The following is an 18,692-nucleotide window of genomic DNA, read 5'->3' on the forward strand; positions in this document are numbered from 1 at the left end:
TATATTAACCAGTGTAATATTAATTCATGTAGAGAGTGGGACTGCTTCTATTGTGTTGGACGAGGCAGAATAAAAATCAGCACAGATATTTCCTCATTCTACATGAAGGTTTGGAGGATTATTTGGAACCTAAAGGTCAATATACCGGTATGTTATCTGTATGGGCAAATCAATGTGTATTGGGGGCTGCTAGACCCCCCCATCCCCCGGTGTGTTCTCTGAAATCGCTTAGTCCCCCGACACTTTCAAAAAAGAGAAAAAAAGGAGATGAGGCCAGCGGGAAAAGAAAAGATAAGAGAGTGCATCAGCTATACTGCTACATATGTGACTGAGATAACGAGAAAACTGTAAAGTCATGAGCGACTGTATTACAGCAAATGTCTGCAGGAACAAATCACAAAATACACCATGTACATAATATCCCTGGGGGCAGTCCAAGAAAGAATTTCAAGTATAAACTCAAATTCAGATAACCAACATTCTTAAAGGGCAAGTCCAGACAAAGCAAAACTTCTCCACCTTGCTTAGGGTCACATTTCTGTTCATAGGAGGCAGTATTATAGTAGTTATATTCTTGTACATAGAAGCAGTATTATAGTAGTTATATTCTTGTACATAGGAGCAGTATTATAGTAGTTATATTCTTATACATAGGAGCAGTATTATAGTAGTTATATTCTTGTACATAGAAGCAGTATTATAGTCGTTATATTCTTGTACATAGCAGCAGTATTATAGTAGTTATATTCTTATACATAGGAGGCAGTATTATAGTAGTTATATTCTTTTACCTAGGAGGCAGTATTATAAGAGTTATATTCTTGTACATAGGAGGCAGTATTATAAGAGTTATATTCTTGTACATAGGAGCAGTATTATAGTAGTTATATTCTTAACCAAAACTCTTTTTATTGAGAGTGCAGAAAGTCTGGTCAAAGATACATGTCAGCATAGAGCCATGTGCAAATGGCCACGATTGAATAGGTACATATAATCTTACAGACCTTATTGTATTCACCAACATAGTGAGTATGAACATATTTAGTTAACAAATAAACAAAGAAAATACAAAGACAAGGGTGGGGAATGAGGGGGGGGGGGGATTAGGGAGGGGAGGAGGGGGTGCTTCCAAATCATTTGGGGTTGCGGTACTTCTCCCAAGGGCTCCACAATTTGAGATAATAGTTATATTCTTGTACATATGAGCAGTATTATAGTAGTTATATTCTTGTACATAGGAGCAGTATTATAGTAGTTATATTCTTGTACATAGGAGCAGTATTATAGTAGATATATTCTTGTACATAGGAGGCAGTATTATAGTAGTTATATTCTTGTACATAGGAGCAGTATTATAGTAGTTATATTCTTGTACATAGGAGCAGTATTATAGTAGTTATAATCTTGTACATAGGAGGCAGTATTATAGTAGTTATATTCTTGTACATAGGAGGCAGTATTATAGTAGTTATATTCTTGTACATAGGAGGCAGTATTATAGTAGTTATATTCTTGTACATATGAGCAGTATTATAGTAGTTATATTCTTGTACATAGGAGCAGTATTATAGTAGTTATATTCTTGTACATAGGAGGCAGTATTATAGTAGTTATATTCTTGTACATAGGAGCAGTATTATAGTAGTTATATTCTTGTACATAGGAGCAGTATTATAGTAGTTATATTCTTGTACATAGGAGGCAGTATTATAGTAGTTATATTCTTGTACATAGGATCAGTATTATAGGAGTTATATTCTTGTACATAGGAGGCAGTATTATAGTAGTTATATTCTTGTACATATGAGCAGTATTATAGTAGTTATATTCTTGTACATAGGAGCAGTATTATAGTAGTTATATTCTTGTACATAGGAGCAGTATTATAGTAGTTATATTCTTGTACATAGGAGGCAGTATTATAGTAGTTATATTCTTGTACATACGAGGCAGTATTATAGTAGTTATATTATTGTACATACAAGGCAGTATTATAGTAGTTATATTTTTGTACATAGGGGCAGTATTATAGTAGTTATATTCTTGTACATAAGAGCAGTGTTATAGTAGTTATATTCTTGTACATAGGAGGCAGTATTATAGTAGTTATATTCTTGTACATAGGAGCAGTATTATAGTAGTTATATTCTTGTACATAGGAGGAGTATTATAGTAGTTATATTCTTGTACATAGGAGCTGTATTATAGTAGTTATATTCTTGTACATAGGAGCAGTATTATAGTAGTTATATTCTTGTACATAGGAGGAGTATTATAGTAGTTATATTCTTGTACATATGAGGCAGTATTATAGTAGTTATATTTTTGTACATAGGATCAGTATTATAGGAGTTATATTCTTGTACATAGGAGGCAGTATTATAGTAGTTATATTATTGTACATACAAGGCAGTATTATAGTAGTTATATTTTTGTACATAGGAGCAGTATTATAGTAGTTATATTCTTGTACATAGGAGCAGTGTTATAGTAGTTATATTCTTGTACATAGGAGCAGTATTATAGTAGTTATATTCTTGTACATAGGAGCAGTATTATAGTAGTATCCAGTATCTTCTACGTAGTTTGTCAGGATAATGGCCAAACCAACTTGAAATGTAACAACTACTTTTAGGGTACTTGAATAAAAAACAAAACAAAAAAAAACACAGGACATCCCGTTTAAGATGAGGAACAGTGGAATGAGAGTCTCTGATGGTTATCAAGTCTTGACAAAACACACCCACTGCAATTAGAGGTTTCGTGCTACCAGGCGAAATTCCATTGATATAGACAGTTTATTGTGGTTTTTTTAGAGAGGGGCAGTGTATATTGTAAGGACATACCTTCTGGGCTGTAGTAAAGTTAAAAACCGGTTCTCCCTGTTTGTTCGATAAAAAGCGAGAACTATCCGAGGGATTCTCCATTCTGTAGGTTTCTCTTTCTGCTTTCGAGTCTTACAGAGGCGTCCAGACACAACAGTAAGTCCTGACTCTGAATTATTCAATTAGCTCTCTATACAGACAGACATAGATTTATTAATTCACTAAATTGCTGCATATACTCGACCTGAAGTCTATGGACAACCCGTGTATGTTTAGTTATTTTTATTATTATTGTTATTATTATTATTTAATTCTTAAAATATATTTAATGCCTCAGTATCTGTGGTCTCCAAGATATTTAACAGTACCAGTGCCGTTCGGAGTCCACTGCTTTTTCTAATTCTGTATAGCATTCACTGGAGAGAGCTATTATATACAGTTTGTAGAAATAGTCCAATTGACTATTACAATTATTAAGAAATTATTCAATACTTTCACAAACAGGACATTAAATTGCTAGAACCGTGCTTTATTATTTGTCTCTGTTGTAATGACTTTGGGTCTGTGATTGGGATGGGGGTCATCATTTGCTTCAATGTGCGCCCTGCTGGATTCAAAGGGAGATCATGTATATAAATAGTGCCCCCTATAGTTGCATCCCCAATATCTGCACTGTATTAGAAAGTTGGAGCCCTAGACAAACTAGGCCTATAAAGATAGATAGATAATATATATTTAAATATATTCATAAAATATGACACTGGTTGACCTGTTCCATGTGCACTTGGCAGCTGAAGGCATCTGTGTTGGTCCCATGTTCCTATGTGCCCGCATTACTGAGAAAAATGATGTTTTAGTACATGAGCCTCTAGGAGCAATTGGGGCGTTGCCGATACACCTAGAGGCAGTGAAAACATCACCATGGCCGGACCTGTCAATCAAAATGCAGAGTGCATGGCAGTTGCAGAGAGAGCAGAGCCTCTAGGTGTAATGACAACGCCCCCATTGCTCCTAGAGGCTCATTTGCATATAGTAAAACATAATTTTTCTCAGCAATGCCGGCACATATGAACATGGGACCAACACAGATGTCTTCAGCTGCCAAGCGCACATGTAACAGGTCAGCCAGTGTCATAGGGACAAAACTGCTGACAGATGCTACTTAAAATATTCCTTAATCTGTGCATCTTACTATTCCTTGATCAGATATTTCTTCTTGAAGGGATTTAATGTTTTTATACAACAGTTTTACAAAAAAAAAATATATTCTTCGTGTTTCAGTTCTTTTCTGTTTTCAAGATATTTGTTTGCTGTCAGTGAATGAGAACATGCTGTCCATAGCTGGTCCTACAGAGAAGTGGATACAATTGTATCCAGTCTAGACAATGCTAAATCAGAACTCAAGATCGATACATTGTAGAAAACTTTTTGTGCAACTGTTGCTGATGTAAAAAGCTCATAAAGTATTGTCTAGACTGGATACAATTGTAGCAAATCCTCAGCTCTATGAGCAGGACTGGGTCTATGTGGGTTTACGGCTTCTGAATGGAAAAAAAGTATCTTGGAAATGAATAGAAATTGAAAGATAATGTTTGTTTGGAAGCTGTAGACTGGAAATAACTCATTGATTTCTATGGGAGCAGGTAGTGGGCATGCTCTGTACTGAGATCATTGTGCAAGGAGGGAGTAGATAAGATGTGACCATCACCTACCATGCATGGTGTTTCCTGGATTATCTGTGTTAGGCGCCCTGCACACGAACGTGTGCGGGCCGCAATACACGGCCACAGTTCTGTGTGCATTCCGCATTACGGATGCGGACCCATTCACTTCAATGGGTCCGCAAATCCGGAATTGCGGAACGGCCGCACGGAATGGGTTCCCTCGGAAGCACTACGGAGTGCTTCCGTGGGGTTGCGTCCCGTACTTCCGTTCCGCAAAAAGATAGAACATGTCCTATCTTTTTGCGGAACGGGCGGATCGCGGACCCATTTAAGTGAATAGGTCCGTGATCCGATGCGGCTGACCTACGGCCGGCAATCGTGCATTGCGGCCCGCAGCACGGGCACGGATCACACACGTTCATGTGCAGGGGGCCTTATTGAAATTCTGCCTGTGATGGTAATGAGATAACTGCTGAGGTGTCAGCCTACTATTAGGCTCTGTGGCCAGAGTGAAAACTACAAGATTTCAGAATTTTTCAAAAATATGGATAGTGCCATGGAAAAAAAAAAAAAAAAAAAATAAAAAAAATCACCCCAAAATTCTTCTAAGGTTATCATAGGGTGTCCTGCTGCTGGAACCCTCAGCGATCATCTGGATCGGATGCGGACCCATTCACTTCAATGGGGCTGATAGAACACTGTATGCTGTCCACATTCGTATGTTCGTTCTGCGGCCCCACAAATAAATAGAACATGTCCTATTCTTGACTATTTTGCAGACAAGGATAGGACAGTTCTACAGAAGGCAGGACGTTCCTTTCCGCAAAAAGCGGAACATACACGGCCAGTGTCCATGTTTTGTGGATCCTCAAAAACGGCTATAGCCATGTGCATGAGCCCTAATGCACAGACGTTCTAGGTCCTTTAAGGTTCATGCAGACAAACGTATTTTCTTACTGTGTACATTCCGTTTTTTTTGTGGACCGTATGTGGAACCATTCATTTTAATGGGTCCACAAAAAAAATGGAAGTTACTCCGTGTGCATTCCGTTTCCGTATTTCCAGTCCGCAAATAAATAGAACTTGTCCTATTATTGTCCACATTATAGACAAGGATAGGGCTGTTCTATTAGGGGCCGGCTGTTCTGTTCCACAAAATACTGAATGCACACGGACGTCATCCGTATTTTTTGCAGATCCTTTTTTTGCAGACCGCAAAATACATACGGTCATGTGTATGAACCCTTAGAGAGAGATGCTCTTCCCTTTTAAAGTGTTTTTTTTTAAATATATATTCTTTCTGCTAAGAAATCATTATTTTAGTTAAGAGCCTGTAATATGACGCTGTGGTATCTTGGGACGTCTTGAATGCTTTGTCATTTTACATAATAGCTCCATTGATTCTATTCTAAGGTAGACAATTCTTTGAATTCTATAATCTCAAATTACTTTTTGTGCGAAAAAGGATAAAGAAAAAAGAAACCAAGAAGTAAATCGGACAAGAATCCATCATGATAGGAAAATGTGGTAAAAAGACTAAAAAAGAGCATATCTTCAAATGAGTTATGCCTTAAAGCCTAACTGCACCCCAAATCTGGCAATTCAAGTTGGGCCACGGTAATGAGATTAGAAAAAATGGTTTCTTTTTTTTTTTTTAATTAGCGCCACTCTTGCAAATTAGACTCATTATAATCTATAAATGTAAAGTTGAATGTTCCCAGGCATCTCTTATGTAGCAATGATGATCAGTGGAATGTTACAGGAGGTCAGAGCCCACCGATCAGTCATTGATCGCCTAAGGCTCGGTTATCCGTGTTATTTTCTGGAACACCTGAAAAACGAACCTTCTGGTCTTTACAGGGTTAACAATGTGCATCCGGTGCCCTGTAGTTGGCAACAGCGGATGCTTTTGCAAAGCGTCCGGTTGCCATGGCAACCATCGGGTGCTGCCATCGCAGCGCGGCAGCCCCGATGGTGGAGAGAGGGAGCCCCCTCCCTCTATTAACCCCATGGATGCCGCTACTGCGGCATCTATGGGGTTACAGCAGAGAATTTAGCAGAGAATTTAATATTTTCTTCCCAGAGTTGTGTGCAACTACAAGATTAGAAAGATGACGCTTTCTTTGAAAACAGCGCCACATCTGACTGTGGGTCGTATCTGGTACTGCACTTCATCTTCATTGAAGTTAAGGGGTCTGAGCTGCCCTACCACATACCACCTGTGGACAGGCTTGGCGCTGTTTTTGGAAGGAAGCAGACATGTTTTTCTAATCCTGTGCAACCCCTTTAAGGCCTATTTTTGCTAATCTGACATGTGTCACTTTATGTGGTAATGACTTTGGAAAGCTTTTACTTTTCCAAGCCCCCCCCCTTGTGTCCGCCTGCCGCTGAAGCTTATCTCCTGCCTCCTGCCCTGATGCGGTCCGCCCCCTCCCCGCCCCCATTTCGTGATGCACCTCCCTCAATGTTGGCCGTGACCCCCCCCCCTCCTGTGTAACATATTCTAGGGTCCCCCTGGACCTCCTGGTCCCCCTGGCCCCCCAAGTGGTGGATTTGATGTCAGCTTCATGCCCCAGCCACCTCAGGAGAAATCTCACTACCGTGCTGATGATGCCAATGTTATGCGTGACCGAGATCTTGAGGTAGACACCACCCTAAAGAGCCTCAGCAAACATCCGCAGTCCAGAGGGTACAAGAAAGAACCCTGCCCGCACCTGCCGTGACCTGAAGATGTGCACTCTGACTGGAAGAGCGGCGCCCCGCCCCCCCCCGGTTCCAGCGCTGCCCCCGATGCCGTGCGGTCCCCCTGCTGTGTGTGATGGCGGCGCCATCAGCAGCGAGTGTCAGCTCTATGCTGACACTCTGCTGTAACCCCATAGATGCCGCAGTAGCGGCATCCATGGGGTTAATAGAGGGAGGGGGCTCCCTCTCTCCACCATCGGGGCTGCCGCGCTGCGATGGCAGCACCCGATGGTTGCCATGGCAACCGGACGCTTTGCAAAAGCATCCGCTGTTGCCAACTACAGGGCATCTGATTGTATTATGCTTTGCAATGCGAGAGCATTGCAAAGTATAGTACAGCCATCAGCCCCACTGGATCTTCAAGATCCAAGTGGGACTTGATTAAAAAAAAAAAAAAAAAAAAAAAAAAAAAAATGTAAAATTAAAAAAATAAATTGCCTTTGCCTATAAAAAAATGAAAAACAAAACAAAAACTACACATATTAGGTATCACCATGTCCGTAACGACCGTCTCTATAAATATATCACATGATAGACCCCGTCCGATAAACACCATAAAAAAAAAAAAGGTGTAAAAGAAAAGCCATTTTTGTCATCTTACATCACAAACAGTGCAACAGCAAGCGATCAAAAAGGCTTATGACCCCCAAAATAGTACCAATCAAACCGTCAACTCATCCTGCAAAAAATGATACCCTATTTAAGACAATCGCCCAAAAAATAAAAAAGCTATGGCTCTCAGACTATGGAGACACTAAAACATCATTTTTTTGGTTTCAGAAATGCTATTATTGTGTAAAACTTAAATAAATAAGTAAAAGTATACATATTTGGTATTGCCACGTCCGTAACGATCTGCTCTATAAAACTGTCACATGACCTAACCCCTCAGATAAACGCTGTAAAAATAAATAAATAAAAACTGTTCCAAAACAGACCGTTTTTGGTCACCTTGCCCCCATAAAGTGTAAAGTGTAAACCGCAGAATCAGGGTAATAAATGTTGAGTTTTTTTTGGCTGTTAACCCTCAATGTGTTGAAGAAAAAAATGTAATAAAATGGAAAATCTGCCAAAAAAGTGAAATTTAATAATTTAATCTCCATTTTCCTTTAATTCTTGTGGAACACCTAAAGGGTTAACAAAGCTTTTAAAATCAGTTTTGAGTAACTTGAGGGGTGTCGTTTCTACAATGGGGGGTTTCCACTATGTAAGCCCCACAAAGTGACTTCAGACCTGAACTGGTCCTTAAAAAGTGGGTTTTGGAAATATTCTTAAAAATTTTAAGAATTGCTTCTAAACTTCTAAGCCTTCTAACGTCCTAAAAAAATAAAATGACATTTCCAAAATGATGCCAACATAAAGTAGACATATGGGAAATGTTAAGTAGTAAATATTTTATTAGGTATGACTTTCTGTTTTAGAAGCAGAGAAATAGAAATTTTTAAAATTGTGAATTTTTCAAAATTTTGGATAAATTTGGGATTTTTTCGTAAATAAAGGTGAAATATATTGACTCAAATTTATGACTATCATGAAGTACAATATGTCACAAGAAAACAATCTCAGAATGGCTTGGATAAATAATAGTGTTCCAAAGCTATTACCACATAAAGTGACGCATGTCAGATTTGTAAATTTTGACCTGGACACTGGGGCATTAATGACCTTTGGTCATGAAAGGGTTAATTAACATTCCACATATGTCTACTTTATGTTGGCATCATATTTTAAATGTAATAATTTTTTTTTTATGACGTTAGACGGCTTAGAAGTTTAGAAGCAATTTTTCAACAAAATTTCCAAAACCATTTTCTTTAAGCACCAATTCAGTTATAAAGTGATTTTGAGGGGCTTACATAGTGGAACCCACCCATAAATGACCCAATTTTAGAAACTACACCCCTCAAATTATTCAAAACTGATGTTACAAACTTTGTTAACCCTTGAGGTGTTTCACAAGAATTAAAGGAAAATGGAGGTGAAATTTCAAAGTTTCACTTTTTTTGGTAGATTTTTTATGTTAATCAATTTGTTCTTGCAACACAGCAAGAGTTAACAGCAAAATAAACCTCAATATATATTACTCTGATTCTGCCGTTTACAGAAATGCCCCATATGTGGTGGTAAACTGCTGTGTGGGCACGTGGCAGTGGTCAGAAGAAAAGGAGCGCCATATGGATTTTGGAGGCAGATTTTGCTAGAATGGATTTTAGTAGGGATAGGCGAATCGACTTCGGATAAAACATCCAAAGTCGATTCGCATAAAACTTTGTTCTAATGCTGTATGGAGCAGGAGCTCCGTACAGTATTAGAATGTATTGGCTCCAATGAGCCGAAGTTATTGCTTTGCGAAGTCTCGCAGAGACTTCGCATAATAACTTCATAAATTAATTTGTACTGTAAAAAGCCATTTCCCGAACTCGGGTTTGGTTCCAAGTGGTACCTTGGAACCGAACCCAAGTCCGGGAAATGTTTTTTTTCAGTACAAATTAATTTATGAAGTTATTGGGCGAAGTCTCGCAAAGCAATAACTTCGGCTCATCGGAGCCAATACATTCTAATACTGTACGGAGCTCCTGTGTACGGAGTTTTATGCAAATCGACTTTGAAAGTTTTATCCTAAGTCGATTTGCTCATCCCTAGTTTTTAGGCACAATTTTGTATTTGAAAAGACTCTGACGTACCCCTACAGTGGACCCCATTTTGGAAACTACACCCCTTAAAGAATATATTAAGGGGGGTACCTAGCACTTTGACCCTTAGCTTTTTATGGAATTTGGAAACACTTGGCTGTGCAAATGAAAAGTTTCAATAAAATGTTGCTTTAGTCCCAAAAATTTTATTTACACAGAGGGTAATAGGAGAAAAAATATCCCATAATTTGTTACCCATTTTCTCCTGAATACGGCAACACCCCATATGTGGTGCTAAACTGCTTTGGGGGCACATGGCAGGATTCAGAAGGGAAGGAGTGTCATATGGCTTTTGCAGAGCAGATTTTGATGGATTGGTTTACGGGTGCCATTGGTTTTTATTTTTTAAGTGATTTAGGGACGAGGTAACGTTTTCAGGGGTACATAAGACTTTTTGATTGCTTCGGTATTACACTTTTTGTGAGGCAAGGTGAAAAAAAAAACTATTTTGGCATTTTTTTTTACAGCATTCACCTAAAGGGCCATCTCATGTGATATTTTAATAGAGCAGGTTGTTATGGACGCGGCGATACCCAATTTGTCTATTATTTTTAATTTTGTTAAGTTTTACACAGTGAAAGCCTTTTTGTGTTGTTGAAATCTTGTTTTTGTGTTGCCATTTTCTGAGAGCCATATTTTTTTTATTTTTTGGGCGATTGTCTTAGGTAGGATCTCATTTCTTGCAGGATGAGATGACAATTTGATTGGTACCATTTTGGGATAAATACGCCTATTTGATCGCTTGGTATTACACATTTTGTGAGGCAAAGTGACCAGAAAATGGCTGTTTTCGCACTCTTAATTTTTTTTAATGGTATTTACCTGGCGGGGTGGTATGTGATATTTTTATAGAGCCGTTTAAAACGGACGCGGCAATACCTAATATGTCTACTTTTCTCTTTTCCCTAGTTTAAAAAATTTACTTTATTTTGGGAAAAGGACGCTTTTTTTTTTTTACTTGAAACTTTTATTTATTTTTGTAAAACTAAATTTGTTTTTACATCTTTTTTAACTTGATTTTTTTCTCCCACTCTGGGACTTCAACTTTTTGGGGTCTGATCCCCTTTACAATGCATTACAATACATCTGTATTGTAAAGCATTGGCTGTAAGTGTATTACTCCTACGGGTTAAAGGGGTATTATGCTTATATGGTGTTATCTCCTGTCCACAGAATAGGGGATTACTATTAGGGCTCGTGTACACGACACGGTCTGCAAAACACGGATCTGCAAAAAATGCATCCGTGTGTATTCCGTATTTTGCAGAATGAAACAGTCCTATCCTTGTCCGTAATGCAGACAATAATAGGACATGTTCTATTTTTTTGCTGAACGGACATATGGAAACTGAATGCACACGGAGCATTTCCATTATTTTGTGTGGCCCTATTGGAGTGCATGTTCCGCATACAGGCCACAAAAAAAAAATAATGGACATGGAAACAAAATCTGTTTGTGTGCATGAGCCTTTAGATCAGAGAAATGAACGGCGCATGCATTCGGGCTTGCTCGCAGCTACTCCATTCATGGGAGTTCTGGAAGTGGTGAGTACTGCGCTCGGCTATCTCCAGAACTGCCTGACCGGCCGCCCCTGTAAGCTTGTGTTCAGCAGTTTCCAGCACAGAAGGAAGTGGAAGACGTGTCAGCTGAGACTGTGGTTTGCACCACTTCTTCTGTTGTAAGAAAATGTCTTGTTTTAGTTTCTTTCCGAGCAGACGGAAAAAAGAAATGAAGATTGCAGCGTTCAACGTCCGCAGGTTTGGGCTGAAGAAATGCACCGACAGCAAAGTGTTCCCAATCATTACCAAGGTAGGTGCAGACGGTGACAGCTCCTGAGGTAGGTTAAAACTAAGCACTGGCCACGGAAAACATTTCTCAGGCCTCATGCACAGGGCCGTTGTGGGTCCGTTCCGTGCATTGGGGACTGCAATTTGCAGCGGGCGGGACGGATCGAGACCCATTCAACTTCCGTGGGGTTCCGATCTGTGCTTCCGTTCCGCATCTTCGTGATTGAGGACCCATTTAAATGAATGGGTCCGCATCCCTGATGCGAAGTGCACACAGGCCTCACTCTGGAGGACCCAGCACATTCATGTTCCATTGATTTCACTAGGAGCTGTGCAATGCTTTAATTCCCCTGTGGGGGCAGTGCAGGATTACTGAACACTTGCTGCCAGGTTTCCAAGCAGGTTACAGATAATCATTGGGGATATACCCTGAATGTACCTTACCCCCGTGGCCGGGGTTTTCATTGTCCCAACATAACCCAAAGTATTTTGTGATTTATTATAATGTGTCGCTTAAAATAAGGTGATTGATTAAATTTTTATGTCCTTTTAATATCAGATAATTGAGGGCACAGAGATTCATTACTTACTTACCAATAATACAGATGGTGCATTCGGGACAAGTAGGTCCTGCCCCCATGAAGGCCCCCCAAACCGTGCAAGGAAGCCCATTTATGGGCGAGGCTTACATAAGCCCCACCCATTATCTGGTTTGGGACAGTCCCTGCAAATTTGGGACCTTTTGTGATTACAACCCCATATGTGAGCTAAGGCCTGTTGTTTGGGTCCGCATTTTCTGAAGCTCGGATACGGATCCATTCGTTTCAATGGGGCCGCGAAAGATGCGGACAGCACACCGTGTGTTGTCCACATCCGTTACTCAGTTCCGTGGCCCCGTAAAAAAAAATTGAACATGTCCTACTCTTGTCCGTTTATCGGCCAGTTCCGATCTGCAAATTGCGAAAACCCACACGTCCGGCATCCATTTTTTGTGGATCCCCAATTTGCAGACCGCAAAACGCGGCGCGGTGGCGTGCATGTAGCCTAACTTGTACCTTCATCTGATCCCCTCTCTTCCAGATTGTGTCGCGGTATGACATCATCGTCCTCATTGAAGTCTTTGATGCAAAGGAGAAAGCAGCCAAAAAACTTGTGGAGCAGTTAAATAGGTGGCAAACTCTATAATATATCCACACTCACAGACATTCCAGCCTGCCGAGTCCGTTAAGTGGAGGTGTGAACCTACCCCCCGGCACAGGACGGAGGGTTGCTTTCTCCTCGAAGTGCTGTAAATGCATGTGACCCCGGGATTGTGCATCATTAGGGGGCAGGGCCCAGTACAAAGGGGAGGTACATGGGGGAGGGCGTTACACACAAAATGGGTGGGGCTCTGTAAAAGGGGCGTGCCTGTGCCCCAAAAATTTCTGGCACTGAACATTCTCTTGCAGATGGTATAATGGCCATCTCAGCCTCCATCATGCACCGCCCTCTGATAACAAGAAACCAGCAGCTTTAGATGTGAACGGAGAAGACAATACCCTGTAACTTAATCCTTTCTGTCCCTTCCATTGTTTAGCACATGTGAGGACGGCGCCTCTTATAAATATATAATAAGCAAACCCCTGGGAAGAAACGACTACAAGGAGCAATACCTCTTCATCTTCAGGTAATATACATCACTACACAGGGGCGGATTGGCCCTAGATCCTACAGGGAAACTTCCCGGTGCGCCGATGCTTTGGAGGGCCACCCAAGCCCTCCTCACGGTCGCCAGCCGGGCACATGTTGATCTGATTCTCTCTTACGCACCTGTCCGGTAGCCGCAGGTGCCATCCTGAATTTAACCGTACCAACGTCCACAGGACAGCGATACAGTTGAATACTGTGACGTAGGTGGCAGTATATTGTGCTGCACGGTGGTATTTGGTTCAGCTGGGGTGGTATATTGCTCTGCACTATAGTATTGCTGGACCTGCCTACCTGTGTTGCCCCTGCCTAATTATGGTCCCTCGCCTTCTGTCAATTTGGACCCACCTGCAACAAGGGGCCACTTTTACCCTTTTTTTCTAGGGCCACTTTTAGCCCCCAGTCCGCCCCTGTCACTACAGCAGTCACCAGAACTTCTTGATATCCAGGTTTTCTATGGGTTGTACGAAATTTGACAGACAGCTCCACCCAGGGGTGTAGCTGAAGGCTCATGGGCCCTGATGCAAGAGTTCAGCTTGGGCCCCCTTCCCTCAGTGCTTTGTGGCCAGGGGCAGGGGTGCACCTAGTCTTTCTGCTGTCGGAGGCAAAAACTGAAACAACACCTCCCCCAATGCCAAATTCCCAACCCCTTCTGTTAAAGACATACTTGGAAAACATTACATACAGCGCCCCATACCTCTTACATCCAGTGATGTCTCCTCTGATGTAAACGTTCTCTTTCCTCATCTTCTCCGTGCGGACCAGACCGCCATGATGACCTCTTTCAGCTATCTCTTGCAGAGTTTGACACAGACTTCTTAGTTTCCTACTTTTCCATCATCCTACCTCCCCCAATACTATATATAATTATACTGCAGAAACCCCCCCTGAAAACACTGGTACCGCACAGCTAGTGCCTCCTTTAATAATTATTGGCAAACTGTGCACAGCAAATAGTGTCCCTGACACTACTGGTGTGACCATAATGTCCCCCAAAAATAATTGTGCTAAACCGATACTGTGCCAGGGTGCCCCCAACAGTAATAGTGTTCCCCAAAATCTAACCAACAGAAATAATTATCTCCCAGAGTGGATAGTGTTAACAGTGACCTCAATAGTAATAATGCCCCCATAGTGCCCATACTTGTAATCATGTTCCCCATAGAGCTACAGTAGTAATAATTCTCCTTATTAGGTGCCAGTAGAAAAATGCCCCCTAATGTGCACCAGTACAAAAATACCCCTTAAAATATGTGCCAATACAAAAATACCCCTAATATTTGTGTACCAGTAAAAAACGACCCCCTTATAATATAGTGCTCTAGTGCAAAAAAATACCCTTTTCCAATGTGCACTAGTACAAAAAATACCCCTTTACAATGCGAGCCACTTCAATAAAATACCCCGTCACAATGTGCACCAGTACAAAAAATACTCCCTTATAATGAGTACCAGTGCAAAAAATTCCCCCTTCTGTGTGCCAGTACAAAAAATGTCCCCTCTTATTGTCCCCAATAGAGCCAATGTTCCCATAGTGCCCCCCCATAATGTGTGCCAGTACAAGAACATGCCCCTATTTAGTGCCCCCAGTAGATGCCCCCATGGGGCTTCTTCCTCCCATGGTGGCCCAACAGTATGGTGCCAAATAAACAACTCAAATACTTAACTCCATGCGGCTGTCAGCGATGTGGTGGAGGCCTTTTCCGGCCCGTTTCCCGCTCTGTACGCTGCCCGTCTCAGGTGGTGCGATGATGATTATGTCATCATGCCTCCTGCATCGGCCTCTGAAGCCTGTCAGAGGGAACGGCAGGCAGACATCTCTCCCGTGTCCTTCCGCAGCGTCTAACTGTATCGCTGTCCTGCAGGCAGCAATACATAATTGGGGGTGCGTCACTGGCAAGGGGAGCCCTGTGGCTTAGTTGCCCGGCCGCAATTGCGACCCCTTTAGCTCCGCCCCTGGCTCCGCCTGATGGGTTGTGTCTGGTATTGCAGATCAGCCGCTTTCAAGTAAATGGGATAAGTCGCAATACTGGGCACAACCTACGGCAAGAGTGGCGCAGTTTCTGTGATTACAGGCAGAACGAAGACTGATATTCTTCTACAGTTTTGTCTGAGGCGTCTCAGTCTCATCTGTCTTTCCATTCCAGGGAGGACTTGGTGTCGGTGAAGGAGCAGTACCAGTATGAGGACATGCAGGTGGGAGACGAGGATTCCTTCGCACGAGAACCTTTCATCGTCAGATTTAAATCCAAAAAGACAGGTATGAAAAATAAGTCGCCAAATATGTGGTCCACGGACAAGAATAGGCATCTCTATCACAAGCCCGGCCATGTGTTTTCTGCAAAATGCGCAACGCACATGGCCAGTGTCCATGTTTTGCGGACCGCAAAACACTTGCGGACGTGTGAATGGACCCTAAAAGGGGTTTTTCCAGGAGTGATGGCTGATCCTCAGCATAAGTTGTCAATATCTGATCGGTGGAGAGGCCATGGTAATCCGGTGAGTGCTGTTGCCTCTTTCTAGGCCAGTGACATCATTACACATCAGTCACATGACCTAGACGAACTTTAGTCCCATTCAAGTGAATGAGCCTGGGCTGCAATACCAAACTGAGCCACTATAAAATGGACGGCGCTGTGCTTAGTAAATTGTGAGACGGCTGCAGCACTCAGCAGAGTGTTGCAGCTTCTTCAGAAAGCTGATCATAGGGGTGTCGGGTGTAAGACCTCCACGATCAGATATTATGATCTATCAATAATAGGCCATCAATATTAAAGGGCATCTGTCAGCAGTTTTGTACCTATGACACCGGCTGACCTGTTACATGTGCACTTGGCAGCTGAAGGCATCTGTGTGGGCCCCATGTTCATATGTGCCCGCACTGCTGAGAAAAAAATGATGTTTAGCTATATGCAAATGATCGTCTAGGAGCAACGGGGGCGTAGTCATTACACCTAGAAGCTCAGGTCTCTCGATTCGCTCAGGTTGCTCCTGTCAATTCGATTGACAAGACCAGGCAGTGTAAGCATCATCACGCCTGGCCCTGTCAATCAAAGTGCAGAGGACACGGCCATTGCAGATAGAGCTGAGTTTCTAGGTGTAACGGCAACGCCCCCGTTGCTCCTAGAGGCTCATTTGCATATATTAAAACCTCCTTTTTCTCAGCAATGCGGGCACATATGAGCCTGGGACCAACACAGATGTCTTCAGCTGCCAAGCACACATGTAACAGGTCAGCCAGTGTCATAGGGACAGATCTGCTGACAGATGCCCTTTAAACTCTCGGAAAACCCCTTTAATTTGGAGTCAATGGGATTTGATAAATGATAGATTATCAGATATTCTGGATTATCGCATGATTATATGGAAGGGTGAAGAAAAACATTAGTATTAATTCTCCTCCTGTAAGGGGCTCATGCCCTCATGTGTATTACCGATCTGTTTTGTATGGCTCCATAATATGCCACCTATAGCCTGCTGTGGGGTGCACTGGAAGCAAGTCACTTTGTGCAAAACATTTTGGAATTTTCTCAAGCTCACAACACTTCTCAGCCCAACACATTTATTATAATTTACGGCAGAATTGGTATAAATTATAGCTGAAATCTATGCCACTCCATAGCGCAGGCATAGCTTGGACAAAAAGAAAAAATATATATATTTATATACCTACTTATGTATTTTTAAATAAATAAATCGTACATACCTTACCGATCCCATTCAGATACTTCCTGGTCCCTCACGACACACAGGAAATGCTGCTCCACCAATTACAGACTGAGGCGGGTCATTGCTCTGGCCACTGATTGGCTGACTGGTCATTTCCTGTGTGTCGACAATTTCCTTGGAGCAGGGACCAGAAAACATCAGAGCGGGAGCAGCGGAGGATCAGTCACTTTTTTAATTATTTTACATTGTACTGAGCATTTTTTTTTATTTTAATCCACCGGACACCCCTTAATACCACAGCAGGGCCCTTCCGTTCACCAGTTTCTTAGCTCGTTTCTCTCTGCTCCGTCTCCTGTTTCCAGTCTTGTAAAATTCCACATTTTATCAGCAGCTCTGTATTAGAAATATATGGCGGATTATCAGACTTCCTGGATTATCAGGTCTAAGTAATTTCACAAAATTAAACTGCAGTTAATCCCTTTTCTCCGCTGGCACTTTTTCGCCATCCTTATCCATGAATGAACCTTGGAGGAGCAGGCTAGCTAGAAAAGGTCAAGACTAAAGAAGTAAGCACTTCTTCCACAAGCTCCTGAGGACGTCTATTTTTTAGTCTTGTCAGAGAAAGGGTTAATCGTGGTTGACGAATGTTGATAAAATTTTACATATGTCTTCACCTTACAGCTGTGAAAGATTTTGTCCTCATTCCGGTGCACACGACTCCCAAAGACTCCGTCCAGGAGATTGACGAGCTGTATGACGTCTACCTCGCGGTTAAAGAAAAGTGGGAGACTCAGGTAATGTACAAACAAGTCTGGAGCCATCAATTTACCAGCAAAGCTTACAATCAAAGACCTTCAGGACAGGCAAAATATACAATTTAAAGGCGTTTCCAACCATAGTATAAAATCAGCCCTATATTAGCACATCAGACTTTGGTATCGTAGCCAAAATTTGGTGATTATATTTTGTTTCCTTCCAGAGATATTGGCATTTTTTCTTTTGATACCAGGCAGCCATTTTGTATAAGTAACAGGAAGTGCTGAGAAAATGGTTGTCACTTTCAAATGAGTTTCTCAAAAACTGGTGGTAAAACAGTTACGTTGTTTCTAACTAAATGTCCACTTATCGAAAAGGTAAATGAATGGTGAAAAATAAAACGGCTGAACTTTCCTGTAGTCACAAGATGGCTGCCTCCATAAAACAAAAATCACTGATATCTCTGTATGTAAATCAAACAGAATGACCAGACTTTAGCTGCTGCTCTGTCTTTTTATTTACTAATGTAAGGTTTATTTTACATCCTGGGTGAAAAAATCTCTTTAAGGCTACCTGGTGGAAGTATGGTATGGTCAGGGGCGTAGCTACAAGGGAAGCGACTGCTTTGGGGCCCGAAATCAAAAGGGCCCCACCTAGGAGGAGGATTAAAAGGTTTTATTGTCAGGGTCGCCTCAATAGTATTACAAACTGACATGTACAGAGAAACTGTAGGAAAGGGACGGAGCGGCTGCCAGGCCTGGTCTGGTCTGATAGAGAGATTTTGACTAGCCACAGGAGGAGAGGGTTGCGAAGAAGTTGTTTGGGGAGGGAGGGCATTTAAATATTTTCTGTGGGCCCCAGTTATTTTT

The 18,692-nt window shown here is 41.7% G+C and overlaps 1 protein-coding gene across 3 annotated transcripts in view; it reads left to right on the forward strand.

Annotated features, from left to right (window-relative positions):
* Positions 1-86: 86 nt before the first annotated feature.
* Positions 87-18,692, forward strand: part of LOC122943642 (deoxyribonuclease gamma-like) — a 24,307-nt gene continuing 5,701 nt past the window's right edge. The window contains exons 1-6 of one of the 3 annotated variants that reach the window (XM_044301537.1): positions 87-147; positions 11,626-11,734; positions 12,793-12,881; positions 13,289-13,378; positions 15,546-15,658; positions 17,749-17,861. In XM_044301537.1, the coding sequence (XP_044157472.1) occupies positions 11,654-11,734; positions 12,793-12,881; positions 13,289-13,378; positions 15,546-15,658; positions 17,749-17,861 (486 nt within the window). In that variant the 5' untranslated portion in view covers positions 87-147; positions 11,626-11,653. Of the gene's footprint in view, positions 148-2,946; positions 2,982-11,563; positions 11,735-12,792; positions 12,882-13,288; positions 13,379-15,545; positions 15,659-17,748; positions 17,862-18,692 lie in introns of those variants that run through there. The other 2 variants (XM_044301536.1, XM_044301535.1) reach the window with 2 other exon arrangements.

Source organism: Bufo gargarizans, chromosome 7 (assembly GCF_014858855.1).
Source record: "Bufo gargarizans isolate SCDJY-AF-19 chromosome 7, ASM1485885v1, whole genome shotgun sequence".
In the NCBI taxonomy this organism is placed as follows: Eukaryota; Metazoa; Chordata; class Amphibia; order Anura; family Bufonidae; genus Bufo; species Bufo gargarizans.